Source organism: Plectrocnemia conspersa, unplaced genomic scaffold, assembly GCF_051122295.1.
Source record: "Plectrocnemia conspersa isolate PC_06_02 unplaced genomic scaffold, ASM5112229v1 ptg000001l, whole genome shotgun sequence".
Taxonomy (NCBI): domain Eukaryota; kingdom Metazoa; phylum Arthropoda; class Insecta; order Trichoptera; family Polycentropodidae; genus Plectrocnemia; species Plectrocnemia conspersa.
This window is the reverse complement of record NW_028277165.1, coordinates 15,010,069-15,028,373: the sequence shown is the minus strand read 5'-3', so window position 1 is coordinate 15,028,373 and position 18,305 is coordinate 15,010,069. Positions and strand designations below refer to the sequence as shown.

Here is an 18,305-nt window from a genome sequence, read left to right as displayed (position 1 = left end):
TGATATTTACATTTTTGACACATATCTGGCTATTTGTATCTTTATGTACATATTTTTGATTATATCTTGAGAATAAACTATGGGTCTTTGTCTTTGTGATACAGGAGCAGAATGACAGCTCAAGAATGTGTCGCTCATAAATGGCTGCAAAAGCGTCCGCCGGTTCAAGAAGTCAAGAAAGATCCAGAGCCTTTAGTATCAAACGGCGTGGAACCCGAAGAGCTGGACGTTGCCAAAGACAACCTGAGGTTATTCGTCGAAAGATGGAGCGAACATCCAAATTCTCCTTACTTGTTCGACGTTACGAATCACGAGATTACACCGTGTGCTTCTATGGTTCAATGCAACGGTCTTGAAAGGATATCTTCCCAACAATCGATAGGAGGATGTTCGCCTTCTCCTTGTGCTTCGTTGAGCAGTCTGATAGACAATGACCAAAATGTATTGAATCAAGAAAAAAATGTCTTCCACGGATTCCACGGCTTAGAACGGAGAGCATCAGACTCTTCTTGTTTCGTAAACAAAAAAGCAGACGTGTGTCGCAGAGTCAACTTGGCCGAAGAAATTAAGAAGTTATCAGATCATCTATACTACTTATCAACTATGAACACAGATTTAGTCAATAATAATGTAGATAGGTCAATGCTTACCAACGAAATAACTAGTACCGTTTCGAACGGCATTGCAACGACCAAAACTACTAAAACTGAAACTATCACCATTAAGAGCAACGGAGTTTCAGAACATAAGGTGACAAGGAAAGAATCTATCACCAACTCTATAAAATCAAAGGTTAAGAGCATCGAATCGGAAGAGAAGAGCGGCGAATCAAGCATATTTTCTAATCTGCCTTGGGTCAAGCGGAAGAATAAGATGTCGCATACAAGTAGAGATGTTCCATTGTCTCCCGTGGAGAAGAAGAAGTCTATCTTCGGAATAGAGTTCAATAGAAGGCGCGATAAGATAGACAAGTTCGCAAAGTCTCAAGAAACATCTCAAGATGTTTGTGAAGAAGAAGCTAAAGTGAGAACTCAACATTTTTATAAGAAAGTGGACTCAAACGGTCAGATTAAAAATAACGCCAATAACACTAAAGACTTGCTTCTGCACTTGCTGGACGAGTGGGGAGACAGTCAGAACACTGCACCTAATCTTCATACCGGAAGGCATAAGTCGGTATCGATGGAATGGTCGGAGGCCGAATCACTAGGCACAAAAACGATGAATTCTGTCAACACGTTCTTCAAAAGACAATCTTCGGTTCATTCGGCCGGGAAGAAGAATAAAGAGATCATATCATCCTGTGGGTTCAAATGATGAATGAAGCATATGGGTGTATATTTGTATTACACAGAAACGTTTTTAAGTGTATAACAGGATTTCAACATTGTCGCAGATAGTACTTTTGCAATGCAAATTAATGGGACCAAGGGTTTTTTATAACTATCTTTTATTTTTTTAACTATATTGTGCCTATTTGTTCACTTCATTTATGAAATCGAGTTATACAATAATTATTATATTAGGTGTAGTGAATTCCGATTGTCTTCAATCTTAATATAAGATTCAGAAAATATTAAAATATCAATGAAGAATAGAGTAATATGAACATGTATAGCGGGTTAAAAATGAATCTTATATACTAGATATTGAAAAGTGAAAAACACCATTTCTTTTGTGGAGCAATACATAATAGCAATTTCAGTGATTGAGACTAGCTTTACTGGACTTTAAATTTCAACTGTTATAAAATAAAATATCTGATATTTAATATAGATGTTAGATTTCATCTATACTATTTGTATAATATAATTATTATTTTATTAAACAATACTTTCATGGTAATGATTGAATACAATATAAAATTGTATAAGAAAATATTTTTATTGTAATTCGGTTACATATATACTTTTAGGTATACTCTTATCGTAATTTTATCCGATGATTATCGTTTTTGATATCATATCTGTAACCACTTCAGCGGAGTGATAAAACAGGCCATGTATTTCGTAATAACACAGTGAAACGAATAGAATAGTTATAAAAGTCAGTGCAAAAGTGGCAAATTAAAGAAAAACTATAAGAAAATCTTAACAGTATACAATACATTCAATACAGTTTAAATAAAACATTCATATTTGTATATACTCATACATAAATACTAATTTTATAATAAGATCTCAAAATTGTCTTAATACGATATAAATATTAAGTAATACTAACAGTTATGTATTGTATATTTATCAGCTCAGTAAATTAATTAAAAAATAATGACCTTGAGACTGAAAAATCATTGTTCATATTTTAATAAAATATTTATATAAATTAATTATTCAAATCAAATTAATATTTTTAAAAACAATTATTCTAAAAATAATTCATAAAAGTATGTAATAACCGTTTAATATATTTATACTTAAAAGAAAACCTCACATTGATACAAAATATTACATGTTATTAAGTAAATTGTATCATGACATAAATGACATTGTACCATTGAAATGTTACTATCGTATTCCATTAATAATATTAGAATATAATAAATATGATAAGCTACTAGTCACACAATTGTGTATAATGTGTATGTATAAAAAATAATAAACGTTAATTTATTAACATCGCTGTTTTATTTAATTGCTCTTAAGATATCTTCAGAGAGATGACGCCCATCCAAAGAATGTTCTTCTTTTAATTTTCTTCTCGGTGGTACAAATCAATCGACGGCATGCTACTGATGTGTGTTTTTTACAGACAACGGTTGACGGCCAAAGGCGCTTTGACGCACAAATGGCTCATCGATTCAGCAATGGGCACTGAACTGGTGGTGACAAAAGCGAAGTTGAAACGCTATGTGATCAAAAGGAGATGGGCCAAAGCCGTAGCGGCAATCATCGCTCTGAAAAGAATGGGCGCTAAGATGGCAACGATTTGGCCTGACTGTTGAAAGCACTAATGTAACGTTTAAAAACGTACCATTCCATTTCTAGTCAATGGAATAGATTGTTTAGCATTATTTATTAATTAAAAACTAAAAGCGATCCTTTAAGATGAATCTGATCAACACATGGCAATTGAAATATAAATTATAAAAAATAAAACTATACTATTGTTCTTCAAAGATACATTTCCATGTTTCTAAATTGATTTTAAACTTTATATATAGAGACAATACATCAATGGTTCTAATTAATGTATGTTTTGATTTTTTTTGTTAATAAAAAAACGGAATCTGAATAGTTAAATATTCATAGAATTCGTTAGTACAAGATAACATTAAAATATTTACAACCCAGGGTATTTATTTTTAACACTATTTATTAAAGGTTGGTTGTGCTTTTTAATGCCAAAGGTTTTAAATTAAAGTCTATGTTAAATACTCACTTTTTATAACATTAGGTTAATCAAACAGTATACATATCAACATCAATCTGTTCTAAATTCAGATGTTACAAAATCAAAATACTTTTTAAGAACAAAAATTGAGAGAAACTACTGATATTTTACAAATATCTTGAAAACACGATTTAAATTATAAATGGAAACCTTCATTGCCATTCAAATTTATATAAATTAAAACTATAATAGCGTCGAAAAATGTATAATGGTATTTTTCAATAATGACTTAAACCATTTTATGTCTTTATATTTTTCATCAGAGATTGGAAGCTACGACTTATTATAAAGACTTCTACTATAAATGTTATTTTTTTATCTACTAGTCTGATGTAAAATTAGTGGATCTCTTCAATTAATGAAAAATTCGATCTGATATCATTATTTTATAAGAAAATTAGCTTTTATTTTAAATAAAGATTTTATAATGTACCATTCAGATTATTGTCCTTTTTCGAAAAATAACTATTGGATGTTAATGTAGTTTTCTAAATGTATTGACAAAAATTCATGCATATTTTATAGCATCCATTTGAAATAAACAGCTGTTTTAAAATTATTTGGAATACTTTTAATACTTATCCGACGAGTCAATTAGTACTTTGTTGATGGTAATCTACAGGATAGAGAAAATTTACCTTTTATGATCTCCGATGTTTAACAACGGGTTCTGTAGTACTCACCCATTTGTGCCGCCATCTATGAAATAAATGTCTGTACTATTATGAAGAAAATAGTATGACTATTTTTCCCTTGGATAGAGATCAGTGTCTTTTTGTATACACATTTTTTTTTCAGCGTGGCAAACCCATAAATTTAATTTGATCCACATTAGTTGTTATAACCCGTCGTCGACCGAAGTTTAAGATGTAATTAAATCACTGTAATTTTTTTTAAATACAAATAACACAATTTAGATGTAAATTTTGATTTTACACGAGCCTTAGATTGAACTGTATTGATAAAATAAATTTAATAGATGTACCAATACAATTCAAAACTTTTGACCAATTATTATTGCTTTTAATTCAAAAGTTATCATTTTGTGTTGCGCGAAATTCTCCTAAAATTACTCATTGTCATTCAATAGGTGATGAAAAATTGACCCGTTGATTTAAGATAATCGATAAAAGTATATCTTACCATAATTAATACAATTTATTGTGAAAATGTGGACTTTTAATATCATTGTATACAAGCACTTAAAGGCTAAGGACTTAAGGACTCCATTAAAGTCCATTCAGACATTGAAAGCTATTCTTTTTTAGCATTTCTCTCGGATTCTTTTTATCCTCAATGAGCATTGTAGATATTTTTGGTTTCATTTGAATGCTTAAAACCAACACAAATACTCCATTGATCCTATTGTGACTTTTCAAGTTTTCTGAAAACAAACCTTTATTCCTTGATTTTTTATAATTAATAAATTCTAATTTGAAGAATATTTATATGGCTTCAGTTTAATATAAACTTTAGGGGTGGTTTATGGTTTCCATTTGTACATTTAAAACAATTCATTTTATATTGTAATGGTTTTGTTTGCCTCAATTTATAAAAAACATTTTCTTTAAATACACACAAGAGCTATTCCGGTAATGTATTTTGTGAGAGTTATAAAGCGCATTGAAAATTTTAGTAAGCGGTCTAATATAATACAAAATAAAATACATTTTCGATTATAATGTAACATTTGAGGTATTAACATATTAACGACAATATAAATAATTTACTTATTTTATAAAATAAATATATTCAATCTCAATTTTGTATGTTTACGATAAACATTTCAATTTAACATCAAATTGAGATACGAGCATTGAAATATTTAGTGCAAATATCAAAAATATAGTATTTTAATAGCAGATTTGTTATTTATTTGTCACTTATGTATGAATATTAATAAAGTATAAAAATATGATTATTGCTTATTATTATTATTACAGACGACATCCAGGTGAGCGATAAAAAATACATTTTTAATTTTAAAAATTTAATTAGTATTTTCACTTAACAATTCACATATAAATTTTTAAATTAAAAAATAAACTTGCTTTTTAGCAAAATCGTCACAGTTGCTACAACATCCTCGTCCTGATCTTTCCGACGACTTCTTTGCTTACATATGTACATTCACAACAATTTCACGTATAAATAAAAAGAGAAACGACAACTGAAGACTTAATTCTTAGTAAAAGTTAAGATGTAATTTATACAACACTCGTAACAAAATCACCAGTAGAAAGTAAATCATAGTAGGACATACAAATAAACCGTAAGTAATTTGAATGTATGAATTCATACTAAAAAGTAAATGATTATAAGAGTGACCCAATTAGTGATTTAGTTTTTTGTTGATAAAATTAAATAAAACAACAATAATTGTCAAAAAACATATTTTTTAATTGTTTCTATATTATATTGCTAATATAAAAAACTAAATTGAAAATGGTATATACAAACAAATATGTATACAACATATGCTGTTATTATTATAAATATGAGAAAAATAATAAAAATATAACATTCAACAATTTAAGAACTAAACATATTAAAAGACTCGAATATGGTTTAATAACTTTTGTTGATGATAAAAATATTTATTGAAAAAGAACGTAATGAATTTTGGTATATTTTTTTATTAATCTTAGAATTAAATTAAACGAAACTTCTAAAATGATTATGCCCAAAATAAACATTACAAAAGTAAAATTGATTTGAGAAGTTGGACTAACCGATGAATATAAACGATTTATAAAAATATTCACATCTCTCATGAAAAATGGATCTTCTTAGCTGCAAAAACGTCTCTCTCCGAAATAATGCATTTTTGATACATTCTTGTCATTTTAAGTGCTCAAGAAGCTTGACAATAATACGTTAAATACAAAACGGATGTTTATTAAAAGTAATACGAAATAGTGAGTGTTTGTAGATTTCCCAAAAACACATGCGACGGAGAGAGATGCTTTTACATTTAAGTCCTTCGTTTATAATATGTATATATTCAAATATTGAATAAACCAAACCAGCATAAGACCTTCAAGCGGTTCATCGTCAACGTATAAATAAGCCCGATTATCGAATACCTCTCGTTAAACTGTATATGTATATATATATATATATATATATATGTATATATATATATATATATATATATATATATATATATATATATATGTATATATATATGTATATATATATGTATATATATATGTATATATATATGTATGTATGTATATATATATATGTATGTATGTATATATATTTATGTATATCAGTGTACAAAATAATTATTTTAGAATTTTAAATACAAACTAACTACAAGATAACTTTATTTACAAATGAAAAATCTTTGTGGTATTTAAAAAATCATAAAATTAACTAAAAATAAATAATTACTATTTCAAGTAGCACTTATACAGAAAGACACTTCGAGCAGTCTCTTTTTCCTGCTCTAATAAGAAAAGAAGATCTCTATAATTGACCCTTTTCATTCTAGTTCTTAAGGGCGCAGTCGATCTGTTGACCCCGTTTTTAACACCGAGCATCAGCTCACTGGTCGAATTGGTTTCCATCGACGATACGTTATCGTTGGGTCCGGCGCCGAGGCGCGCCTTCTTTCTCGGGCCGATCGCTTGTAAAGCCGTGAGATTGGCTTCCCTCTGTCGCATCTCCTCCATCTCGGCTCTTTGGATTTCTTTAGCTTTCTCCTTTAACTTCACTTGTTCGGGATCTTCAGATTTCGACCTGGATTTCGCCGCTCGTAACAAAATTTCTCTTTCGAAATCTTCTCGCTTTTTCTTTTCGACCCTGTCTAAGTCTTCTAAAAACTTCAACTGTCCCTTTACATCCTGCGTGATTTCGTAACTGGAATTCAATTTTATAACGTCCATTCGATGTTCGGCGATGCATGCCAACTTTTCCACTAAATTTTTCAACCTCTCTTGCACCGCGTGGGACACAAGGGCCGCGACGTCGAAGCCGGGCTCTTCTAAGCCATGCTTGGCGGAGATCTGCTTCAACCGAGCTTGCAACGGTCCCATGGCCGCTAAGTATTCATCTTTACAGGATCGAATCTGCGTTCCGATCATTTCCGTCGAACCTAAAATCTTCTGAGACTCCTCTGCTAAATTCACGCCTCCCATCGCCGCGACGTCGTTGATATCGTCGTCTCCGGCCATCTTGTCCATGTCGTACGACGACTGCGAATAAGAAGCCATACCGGACTTTTTATCTTTATCTTTCGATATTTGTTTATTAATTCCGCTCTGTTGCGCCACCTGTACGTTCGTCGCCAATTTTATGAACGTTTTAGTAGGATTTTGAAAATTCGGTTTTGTTATATTTCTTAAATTGGTCGTCGTCTTATTGGCGTTGAGGTTTGTCTGAGACGTCTGCGAAGGTAGAACGGACACGATCGAAGACGACTGCGCGACGGTCGATACTGTAGGCGACGCGAGCGTAGTAGAGTTAGAATAGACTAAGTTCGACGGAGGGGGGTGAATTCCTTCTATCACCAACTCTTTATTGAGCAACGACTGTCTCAAAATGGGCAGAGTCTTTTTGAGGAATCCGATGAGACAGGGCTGCGGACTAGCGTTGAGAAGCTTCTCGAGTCTCGCGCAAAACGCTTCGGGTTCGACTCTCATGTCGATCAGTTCTTGAATGAGAGACCTAACGTTGCGTTCGACGGACACGGGTTCTTTACTAGACAAATCTAACAGATTCGAAAGAAATTTCCTACACTTTTCCTTTAAATTGTCGATGGACGCTTTCGCCGTCAACGGATTGGTAGCAGTGGCGTTGTTGGCGTTAATAGTCCGCTGCTGTTGTATATTCTGAGGATTCGCTAAAGTCACTTGATTGACCTGGGGAAGAGGCGACGACGCGACGCCCACCTGAGTTGACTGCATGGGAGAAGGAGACGAAGCGAGGTTGGTGCCGGCCATCATAGTCATTCCGGACGACGAGGCCACGGCCACGCCGGGAGTCCCGACTGTCGCCAGACGAATCGGCTGGCCGGGATGAACGTTTCCCGCGTTGGGTGCAGTCGGGGGTCCGACTCTGAGAAGCTGAAATTGTCCGTTTTCAGTTTTAAGTAACAGATGCCCCTGTTGTCCGGGCTGAAATCCTTGGAGGGTCTGCAGCGTGATGCCCGGACCCGCGGGTCGCGTCGCCATCAACTGCGGCGACCCAATGACGACGCGCGGCGACACTGTCGCGATGTTCTTTTGACCTCCGACAGGCGTACCCGGCCTCATGTTGACTATCTGAACGTTGGTCGGCATGTTTCCGTGCTGACCGATTATGGCCGCCTGCGAAGTGACAATACCTTGGTTTATAGACTTGGAAGCCATGTCCGCGGGTAGCGGCGAACCGGTCCCGGGCACGGAGACAACGCTCGGACGTATGCCGACCTGATTGACGTTGGTCCCCTGTTTGATAATGAGCGGAGATTGAATTTGTACCGGTTTCCCGACCGTCTGCGTCACAATATTTCCGGGCGATGCGGTTTGCAACACGTTCTGGGGAAAAGGCGTTAACGCTATTGTTCTATTAGGCATCGATTGATTAGGATATATGACTCTATTGTTTAAACTAACCGGTTGAGACGTCTGAGGATAGACGAGCTTAACGGGCTCTTGGTTCTTTTGAACGAGGGTGAGGTTGCCTTGGCCTCCGGACTGAACTTGGTTAACGAACTGCCTCGATTGGAAACCGCTCGATGGCATCATTTTGTTTTCGGCGTCCATGGCCGAACCGTCGGCGCCCGAGTAAGAGACATCGGCGGAGGAAGACGTCACCAGTTGGTTCTCGAGCGACCCGACGATAGCGTTCACGGCTGACTCGTCGACGTTATTATTCAAAGCTTCCTCTATAAACTCGGCTGACGCCATGTCGGCTCGGTCGCAGATAACTCGTCACGATAAAAGAAAAATTTAAAAAAGAAAAACCGACGGTCGAATCGCGAGCGTTCATCGCATATGCCTCTAGTCACCGAGGTCTCGATCGCGGACGGCCGATCTACTGACGGTCATTTCGCAACATGTCCATTCCTGAAACGTGTAATAAGCATGTTCTACAACGGAATTCGCATACAAAAACTATTATAATGACTAATTGCGATTTATATTTACCGTCCTATTGATCTGACGTGTTATTTTTCTTCTTCTTGGTATTGTTGTTAGTGTTTTGTCTGCAAAAAAAACGATTACACATTAATAATGACAAATTGTCATTTCACAACAGTAAGCAAAAATATAAATAGAGGACGAGTGTATCGGTATTTTGCAACGTTTTGAGGTTAGGGTCGATTCTATGGAGTGACCTGGAGCGCTCGCTGCCGGTGGAGAGCGATAATGACGTTATATTCGTACCGAGCGACGGTTCGACCGGCGATTGACGCGTAAATCGTAGCAGATAGAGGGGTCGGCGCCCCCTCGATAGCGAACTGAGCCGAGTCGATGTCGGGCGGAGTCCCCGCGGGGGGCGCCGACCGGAGGAGCGAGGGCGAAGGGTCACCTGGATTGCGAAGAGAAGGAGCGCTACTCGACGGTCGGAGAATTGGAGCCGAGCCGCCGGACGAATCGAGGGCGGCAGGACGACGGCGGCGACGGCGGGCACACTGCCGGTGTTGCCAGCTGTCGCCGCGCCGCCGACGGACGCTCAGACACTGACGTTTACGCGCTCGCCGCGAGGCCTTTATGCCGCGCGATCAGCGTTTGCGCCCGATTCTTGATCTTCTCCTCTTTTAAAGATTTTAACCCTTTTCTTTTAACGATTTAAAAATACAATTTCGACATTTTTTAATAAAAAACACATATTTTTAATAATAATGTATGTACTAGAGCTAATTCTTTAATAAATCAAAAGCGATCAGTATAAATATTAAACTAGTTAATAACTATACTTTTACAATTATGACTGTTGTCAATTTATATTTTCATTTACTTGTGAAAATTTAACCAAACTGATTGTATATTTACCAACATGCGTATTTTTTTTAATTAAACGAAAATATTTTATGTCACATACAGATATATTACAAAATATTTTATTATATAACAAAATAGTTCTAAAACGTATAAAGACATATAAATAAGTATGCGTTAACATTTACTCCATATAAATAAATAGACGAGGTTAAGCAAACTAACAATTAACGAAAAAACAAATTATGTGATATTTAATAATAACTTTAATAGCACATATGTAAATATTTTGATACATCATTATAAAACTCATTTAAGTAGAATACAGACTCTTGATAAGTTTCATTTAAATAAAGGAAACTTTAATAAAAACATTCTTTTAGTGCACTTCGACAGATAGACAACATTGCTTCATATATATAAAACAACATATAACTATATACTCTCAATAAAATACTACTGCAGCGGCTCAGTCTGTATATAATTGCCACCCGTCACCACCTGTCCACTGAATCTTATTTCAACACATAATTAAATTTCGATGTTTTCTAGAAATATATGTGTTGTTGCATACTAATATTTGCCACTTTGAATACGCGTGATTATTAACATTTATCTGATTTATAGTGCTGCGGTTTTACAAAATTTTTGAGATTACTTTTTAACTATCAAGGTTTACACTTTCATAAATATGGTAATCCTATTAAAAATCAAAGTGTTGATTAAATTATTTGGTATTACAAATCATGCGTTGCGTTTCTTTATATTTGTATCATCTTCAATTGCTGAAAAATGGTACTCATTTTTCAAATTTATATAAAGTAGACTTGCAAATAGATGGCAAAATGTGATATTGAATTTTTTTTAGAATCCATCAATATATGCTTCTCGTCTCTCCCTTATGGAGGATTACCCGAAACTCTGCTATTCTAATCAATCGGATGAAAATTTTTTCTTTTGACTATAAATAGATGTGCAGTAGCAATGTGAAATTTAAGATAAACATGACATTTATATAATAAATATTTCTGCGTAATAACGATTATAATATAAATATTTAAGCTTTATATATTATGCAAACCATGTAATGCATTATAAACATAAAAAAGCAATAATATCAATTTGCGGTTGAAAATTTTATCATATTTTCAGCTCTAAAAGGTTACCGACTCATGTTTTCTTAGTAATGATTAAATATGTATAGATAAGTCAAACTAAGATCATTATTGATATGAGTAAATTTGCACTTTATATTATAATAATAAATAAAATATTAAAACAATCTGATTTTCATATAAATGAAATCCTTTATTTGGTTGGTTGACTAATTTTATAATTAATATTTTATTTGTGTAATACTTAGTCATACTGCGGTAACGTTTATATTTGTCTTATGACCAAAAATCTGAGCTGTCAAAACTTATAGAACCGTACTTCATTTTATTTAGTATCTAAAAATAAACAAAGATGAGGAGACGTCCCGGAGTAGGAGCGATACAAAAGCAAAAACTGCAACAGGAGAAGTATCGGGAGAAGGGCTCCGAAATACAAGAGGGCCAACTGCTGCAAATGACTCGTCAACTTGACGTTTTCCGTGACAATCTTGAAGAGTTCGCAGCCAAACACAAGAACGACATACGAAAAAACGCACAATTTAGACGCCAATTCCAAGAGATGTGCTCCGCCATTGGAGTGGATCCTTTGGCATCCGGAAAGGGGTTTTGGTCCGTTTTAGGTAAGATTCATACATTTTATATAGTATTTTTTGTGACTTATTTCTGTAATGTTTGTTTTTCAGGCATCGGAGACTTTTACTACGAATTAGGCGTTCAAATAATCGAAGTGTGCTTGGCGACTAGTTACAAAAACGGCGGATTAGTCAGTTTGGACGAGCTACGCACCCGATTGATAGCCGCGCGCGGAAAAGGTAAACAGCATCAGGAGATCACTGTAGAAGACTTACTAGCGGCGGTTAAAAAATTAAGGATATTCGGAAACGGGTATATTTTTATTAATATTTTTGAACGTCAAACGATATAAATTTAATTGAAATATTTTGTTATAGGTTTAGCGTCGTTCCAGTCGGTAAAGGTAAATGGCTCGTTCAGTCTATACCTGGTGAATTAAACATGGATCACACTGCGTTACTTCAGCAAGCTAGTAATTCAAATAGGGCTTGGATTTCCATTGGAGTTTTACATGAAGAATTGGGGTATATTTTACTTAAATTATTATATTGTTTTTAATAGATCTAAGCTTATAGTTTATTATTTTAGTTGGGAAGAAACTAGATGCGAAAAAGCCTTAAATTATATGGTAAAGGAAGGATTGGCATGGATAGACACACAAGATGAAAAAGAGAAACTGTTTTGGTTCCCTAGTATGTTCGCTGCGTGTGTAACTGCCTAATAATAATAAAAAAAAATATATTTATTCAATAATTGAGAATCAATTTGTATTAATGTTATTATTGAACATCTTGTTAAATAAATGAATACTGTGATAAATCAAATGTAAACAATAATTTTATTTTTTCTCATTTATTTTTTTATATACAGTAATCCCCTGACATATTATTTATATGTTATATACAAAAATAAGACGCTTAACCTTTTAACTGGACATAACGTATAAAGGTGTCGTAATTATATTTAATACATAATGGACGTTAAGTAAAAAGTCATTGAATTTAAAAAAAATGTTTTCAAAGGGAGGGACGAATTTTGTCATATCTTATATTATAACATTCCAAGAGCTGGTGAGAGTTACGAGTTTTATAGACATCTGCTCTGCATTCTGTTTATTTTATGACGGTACATTTCACTTTTAAATTTTAATTTGACAAATTTACCTGCCTGTTCAAAATCAACTATTTTAAATCACGCAATAATAAACTGCCCAGTTAAGAGGTTAATAGCAAATTGTTATCTATAACTATGAAAATTAACATTTCTCAAACCACTGAGGACTTCAATAAATAAGTAAGCGTAAATTCCCGCAGGGGTGAAAAGTTTTTCGTTTAATTTAAATTACTCAAAAACTTAAAGCAAAATTTCATAAGCAATGAAGCTAAGATTATTTACAATGATTGAAGGGGAATCTAGAAATACTGAGAGATTGAAGCTTTTGTGGCCAGTTACAGTTGGTTCAACAGATTTTAACAGAAAAATTGATGGATGCAATAAGAATACGAAGTTTTCGAGAAAACCATGAACAGTGTATACAAAAAGTTTTCTGTTCTTACTTAGTCAAAAATTGCTCACGTCTGCGAAATTTATCATGTTGTTTCACAGCTTGATTTGAATTTGATGCTGAATTTATCATGAATCCAAAAAAATAGCTCTCGCTAAATGATATAATAGAAGTTCATAAGCAAAACTTCTTAGAGGAAGATGAAGAAGAAGAAGCGAAATGGATCATTACGACAATCGAAGACATTGAATTGATTGAAGCTAGACTAAAGGTAAAAAAAATAGTTTTATGTTAAAACTGATTATCAACAAAACATTAATAAAGCAATACCTATTATAAAGAAATTTTACATGGTAAATTAATATTTTTCCTCGGATTTTAAATAATCCTAGAACAAAACTAATGTATGTCAAAAACACACTAAATAAATTTTATTTTATTTAAAATATATTTTTGAAATAAAAATCTTATAATTAGCTTACAATTAGTACATTTTTATTCATCAAAGTAGTAAGTTCGTGGGATGACTGTATTTTTCAAGTATATTATTAAAAATTAGTTAAAAGGTGAATTTTGATTTCGCAATTGCTTGTTCTCTTTTTCTAAAAACTTAATCTGAATCATAAATTCTTCAACTTTCTTCTCAAGCTTTGCTGTGATTTCCTTCATGCTTTGTTTCCATCTAAAAATATATGTTTTTAATTAAGGAAAGATAAAATAATTATAATATTAATTGTTTACATGACAGTATACTTCGTGTCTTGTTTACGCTGAGTCTCCAATTGTTTCTCAAATTCTGCAGCTATATTAAATTTTTCATTTATTAACTTTTCTTCTATATCTTCTCTAGAGATGATATGTGTTTGTAATCTTTGAATGGATTGATGAGCATCTTGAAGATTATCTTTTAAATTATTAATTTGTATTCTGTAAGCATTAATCATTTATATTGAACTGCAATCACACACAAATTATCTTAAATATTCTCACTTTAAGCTATTAATTTCATTTGAATGCAATTTTTCTTCCCATTCTCTTTTCCTTTTATCACGTTGAAAAGTATTCAGCAACTGATCCAAGTCCATTTGTAAATTTTCTTTTTCTGACACAATCTGTATGTTTCTCCTCTCCGATAAGATCTACAACGATAGTTAAGTTTAAAATAAAACATACAATAAACATTCTTAAAAGAAAGTCCATTACCAGTTGTTGAAAAGCTGCTTCCAGTTTTTGTTCTAATAATAAAATTTTACTATCTTTTTCATCTGAATTAATTGAAGATTTATTATTATGTAGTTTTTCTTCAAGAATGGAACATTCCCTGTAATTTTTTATTAACAATAAATATTATATTTGAATTTATTTAGTGTATAAATACCTAAGAGCTCGCTCGAGTTCTAAATTTTTTTCAGTCATCTCCAATTCTATACGTTGAATGTGAATTAACATATCGTTCAATTTTTCATTATAGCCTTGCTTAGCAAGATCTACTTCTTTCTGAATTCGAAGCGTAGATTCGTTTAACACTTCGGTAATCTGCTTAGAAAGACGAGTCGATTCGTCTGAATAAATAAAACGTTAATTTACCATGTTACTTCAATTTTATATTGATATATTTACCTAAAGCGTCTTTCTCCCTTTGCAATGCCGAATCTCTTTCAGATATAGCTGCTTCTACTAACATTAAAGCTTCCGATACCTATTATTCAGGATGATATAGGACAATTAACATAATAAATTTAATACTATCAAATAAAACGTACTTTATTCCTTGATTCAATTTCTTTTTTGGAATGTACATCAATGTTCTGTTTACAAGTTTTTAAGTTTTTGAGAGATCCTTCCAAATGTTCTTTTGCAATATTCAGTTCTTTTCTCAAACTAAACGTTTCTTTTTCTAAATTTATAATTTTTGTATTAAATTCGGACTGTTCTTCTAAGTACTTTTTTAAATCCTTTTCTTTCTCGCTCAGCTTTTGAATAATCGATTCCTTCTCTTCTTTGACTGCTATAAGTGATTCGTCTCTCGACTTAACATCTTCCATAGCAGTTGCTAATTTATTTTCCAACATCTTAATAATCGACGAATATTCATGTTTATACTAATAAAATATTTAATCGTTATGAATTTTTTTAATGAAATATGTTCAAGAATTATTACCTCTTCACTGTTTCCGTGAGTAGTAGATGATTTTTGAGCTAACTGATAAGTCCTCATCTCGGTTTCTAGAGATTTTATTGCATTTTGTGAAGTTTTCCATAGAGATTCATAAGAACGCCTTTCCTAAAATAGTAAAGAAGTAATAAATAAGTTATTTATTAATATTTATGATTTTTCATTATTACCTTATTGGCAATTATCAACTGTTTTTGCAACCCTTCAATTATGTCCTTATCATTTTCATGCGAAAAGTAAGTACTTTCTATTTCTTTATTTTTACTGATGAACGAATCTATTTGTTTGGACATTTCTGAATTTTCGGCGATTAATGTTTTCGTTTCTAATTTTAAGTTCTCATATTCGCCCTAAAATTGAATCTCGTTCAGGATTATTTAACACATTTCCAAATTAATATTAATTTAACTAACAAGCTACCTTATAAAATGCTACTTGAGTTTGAAGGGCGTCAGTCAAAGATTCGTGTTCGATTCTAGAATAAATTTTATTTGAACAGTTTTGATGAAAAATAATTTATAAGAAGTTATTACAAAACCTACGTTTCACCAATGTTGTTGGGTTGGTCCATTTTAGCGAATTTTTTTAATTTAAATCGAGCACGTTCTATACTTTACAATAATGACCGGCGGTTGTCATGGAAACGATAAGAATCAAAACATCACAATAAAACATATGTTGAAACGCATGATGCTACTGTACCTATTTATAAAAAAATAGCTATTAATTATATATTGTATAAAAAATGATTGGAAATGATAAATTTATGTGCAGTGGAAGATCAAGCTTTTGGAAGCTTCAAGCGCAACGTAAATTGGTATATATAAATATTAGCAAGAATTATGTAATATGTTTTGTTTATTCTTAAATTATAATGTAATTATATCTGGAAAATAATGGAAAATAAAATTTTCAGCTGCTCGTCATATTTAAGATGAGCAGCTGAAAATGTATTGAAAACATTGAAAATCAACTGTGTCATCGATGACAATGGTCATTGATGATAGTGGAGTTTTAATGTAAATGCATAAATAGCTTTATCACAAATGTAAATATCCTAGCAGTATAAATTCACTAGATAAAAATTTCTTACAAATATATAAATATTTTTAATCATATTTTATCATGAGGCCTCGTGAGACCCCCTTTGAGACCCCCTGAAAATTCTGAGGCCCCAAGCGCGTACTTATTTCGTTGTATGGATAATTCACAACTGAGCATGTGGAATTTTTTTCGCACCAAGTACATATTTAGTTAAATATAAAACGAGGCTACAACTTATTTTTATCAATAACGCCTTTAATCAGGAAATACGATAAGAAAAAATAAATAATGGGTCTTTTAACTTTCTAAAAAGAGATAACGAACAATGAAAGCTAAGTGTACTTTGCTTATCATTAAAACAGATAATGCGTTACAAACCATATTTAAAGAAAGCAGAAAACAAACGATTTTTGCTGTTTCATTTTAAATTTTGTCACGAAATCTTTTATATTTTATTAAAAGAAACCCATTAAATATTTTTAGGGTACCACATAACAATCACTTCGTGTTTCCTCCAGTCTATATTTGACACAACTTTGTCTTATGAGTAACCTCCTCATTTTTCTTACAACTCTTCCAAGCAAGGAATATTTTTAGTCGTTGCAACCAGGGCTGTGGAGTCGCTAAAAAAAAACACGACTCCGACTCCGACTCCGATTCCGATATTTACCAACAACACGACTCCACTCCGACTCCGACTCCGACTTCGACTCCGACTCAAAAAAGTTTAATTTTATAAGGTATTTTTGGTGTTTTTCTACACGTTTAATATTCATACGCTATACACATTCATTATTACGCAATTAAAAATTCATAAATTTCATAATTTAAAAAATGCTCGGAGTTGCTCATTTTTCACGACTCCGACTCCGACTCCGGCTCCGGCCAAAACACCACGACTCCACGACTCCGACTCCGACTCCGACTCCGACTCCACAGCCCTGGTTGCAACAGCTAGAAGTCGGCGATAGCAAGATTAATGAAAAAAATATAACATTGTTTTATTTGTGTCGGTGAATAAACCAGAGTGCTGTCGTGATAAAACAGGATATTATTTATTATTTATGTTATGGTTCATTTTTCAAAAACTATGAATTGTGACTTGTCCAAAAAGGTACTGTTGATTGTTTTTCTCTTTTCGAAATAGCCCACCAATCAAATTCCTCGAGTATCCCGAAAACCATAAAATATAATATTAACTTTGGTGGCGTAGCTTCTCTCTTAAGTCCATCGATGGCTTTTTTGCCTCTGATTGCCAATGACAAAAGTCAACTTTATTTCGCTGAGTCATAAATAAACAATTTTTTGAAATTTCCGCCGGGTACGTATTTTGTTCAACTTCAACATTTTTACTTTAAATTTATTTTAAAATGCTTATAATAAAGTTTCAGCCACCACCGATTATCCTTGCCTCGACATTAGAATAAAGCTGCAACGACAGGGACGTCATTTCAGAAATAGTAGTTTCTTAAATATTTCCATTTCATTAAGATTCATTGTATTTCATTACATGATATGTATTTTTCTGGACAAGTTTAAGAGGGTGCCTGTTTAGAATCCAGGTCAAA

The 18,305-nt window shown here is 32.8% G+C and overlaps 4 protein-coding genes across 11 annotated transcripts in view; 2 read left to right on the top strand and 2 right to left on the bottom strand.

The window, feature by feature from the left end:
* Positions 1-5,311, top strand: part of sqa (spaghetti-squash activator) — a 31,754-nt gene extending 26,443 nt beyond the window's left edge. For 4 of the 7 annotated variants that reach the window (XM_088184116.1, XM_088184094.1, XM_088184109.1 and 1 more), the window contains one exon: positions 105-2,616. In XM_088184116.1, the coding sequence (XP_088040242.1) occupies positions 105-1,317 (1,213 nt within the window). In that variant the 3' untranslated portion in view covers positions 1,318-2,616. Of the gene's footprint in view, positions 1-104; positions 2,617-2,751 lie in introns of those variants that run through there. The other 3 variants (XM_088184143.1, XM_088184126.1, XM_088184135.1) reach the window with 1 other exon arrangement.
* Positions 5,312-6,710: 1,399 nt separating this feature from the next.
* On the bottom strand, positions 6,711-10,068 carry LOC148238964 (transcription initiation factor TFIID subunit 4-like). Of its 2 annotated transcripts, XM_088184083.1 has the most exons (4): positions 9,916-10,068; positions 9,531-9,589; positions 8,997-9,449; positions 6,711-8,918 (listed from the first exon to the last, which is right to left on the bottom strand). In XM_088184083.1, the coding sequence occupies exons 3-4, from the start codon at positions 9,288-9,290 to the stop codon at positions 6,792-6,794; spliced, it is 2,421 nt and encodes an 806-aa protein (XP_088040209.1). In that variant the 5' UTR covers positions 9,291-9,449; positions 9,531-9,589; positions 9,916-10,068; the 3' UTR covers positions 6,711-6,791. The 2 variants fall into 2 exon arrangements, with proteins under 2 accessions (XP_088040209.1, XP_088040202.1); XM_088184076.1 differs by having other exon boundaries at positions 6,711-9,449.
* Positions 10,069-11,686: 1,618 nt separating this feature from the next.
* On the top strand, positions 11,687-12,843 carry lsn (vacuolar-sorting protein SNF8). Its single transcript, XM_088189764.1, has 4 exons — positions 11,687-12,060; positions 12,124-12,325; positions 12,391-12,537; positions 12,602-12,843. Exons 1-4 carry the CDS (start codon positions 11,793-11,795, stop codon positions 12,732-12,734), a joined length of 750 nt encoding a protein of 249 aa, XP_088045890.1. The 5' UTR covers positions 11,687-11,792; the 3' UTR covers positions 12,735-12,843.
* A 1,147-nt stretch (positions 12,844-13,990) lies between these two features.
* On the bottom strand, positions 13,991-18,204 carry LOC148238962 (sodium channel and clathrin linker 1-like). The gene is made up of 12 exons (XM_088189751.1): positions 18,149-18,204; positions 16,236-16,395; positions 16,114-16,168; positions 15,864-16,043; positions 15,679-15,801; positions 15,281-15,619; positions 15,138-15,216; positions 14,896-15,079; positions 14,721-14,838; positions 14,508-14,656; positions 14,271-14,444; positions 13,991-14,199 (listed from the first exon to the last, which is right to left on the bottom strand). The coding sequence occupies exons 2-12, from the start codon at positions 16,262-16,264 to the stop codon at positions 14,073-14,075; spliced, it is 1,557 nt and encodes a 518-aa protein (XP_088045877.1). The 5' UTR covers positions 16,265-16,395; positions 18,149-18,204; the 3' UTR covers positions 13,991-14,072.
* Between the last annotated feature and the right edge of the window lie 101 nt (positions 18,205-18,305).

Bases quoted from the DNA above. Each gene is read 5' to 3' on its own strand.
- lsn (XM_088189764.1), top strand. From the start codon at position 11,793: ATGAGGAGACGTCCCGGAGTAGGAGCGATACAAAAGCAAAAACTGCAA. The intron at 12,061-12,123 runs GTAAGATTCATA...TTTGTTTTTCAG, and splicing joins GGGGTTTTGGTCCGTTTTAG to GCATCGGAGACTTTTACTAC. The intron at 12,326-12,390 runs GTATATTTTTAT...ATTTTGTTATAG, and splicing joins TTAAGGATATTCGGAAACGG to GTTTAGCGTCGTTCCAGTCG.
- LOC148238964 (XM_088184076.1), bottom strand. From the start codon at position 9,290: ATGGCGTCAGCCGAGTTTATAGAGGAAGCTTTGAATAATAACGTCGAC.
- LOC148238962 (XM_088189751.1), bottom strand. From the start codon at position 16,264: ATGGACCAACCCAACAACATTGGTGAAAC. The intron at 15,217-15,280 runs GTACGTTTTATT...CCTGAATAATAG, and splicing joins AAATTGAATCAAGGAATAAA to GTATCGGAAGCTTTAATGTT. The intron at 15,080-15,137 runs GTAAATATATCA...TTATTTATTCAG, and splicing joins AAGGGAGAAAGACGCTTTAG to ACGAATCGACTCGTCTTTCT.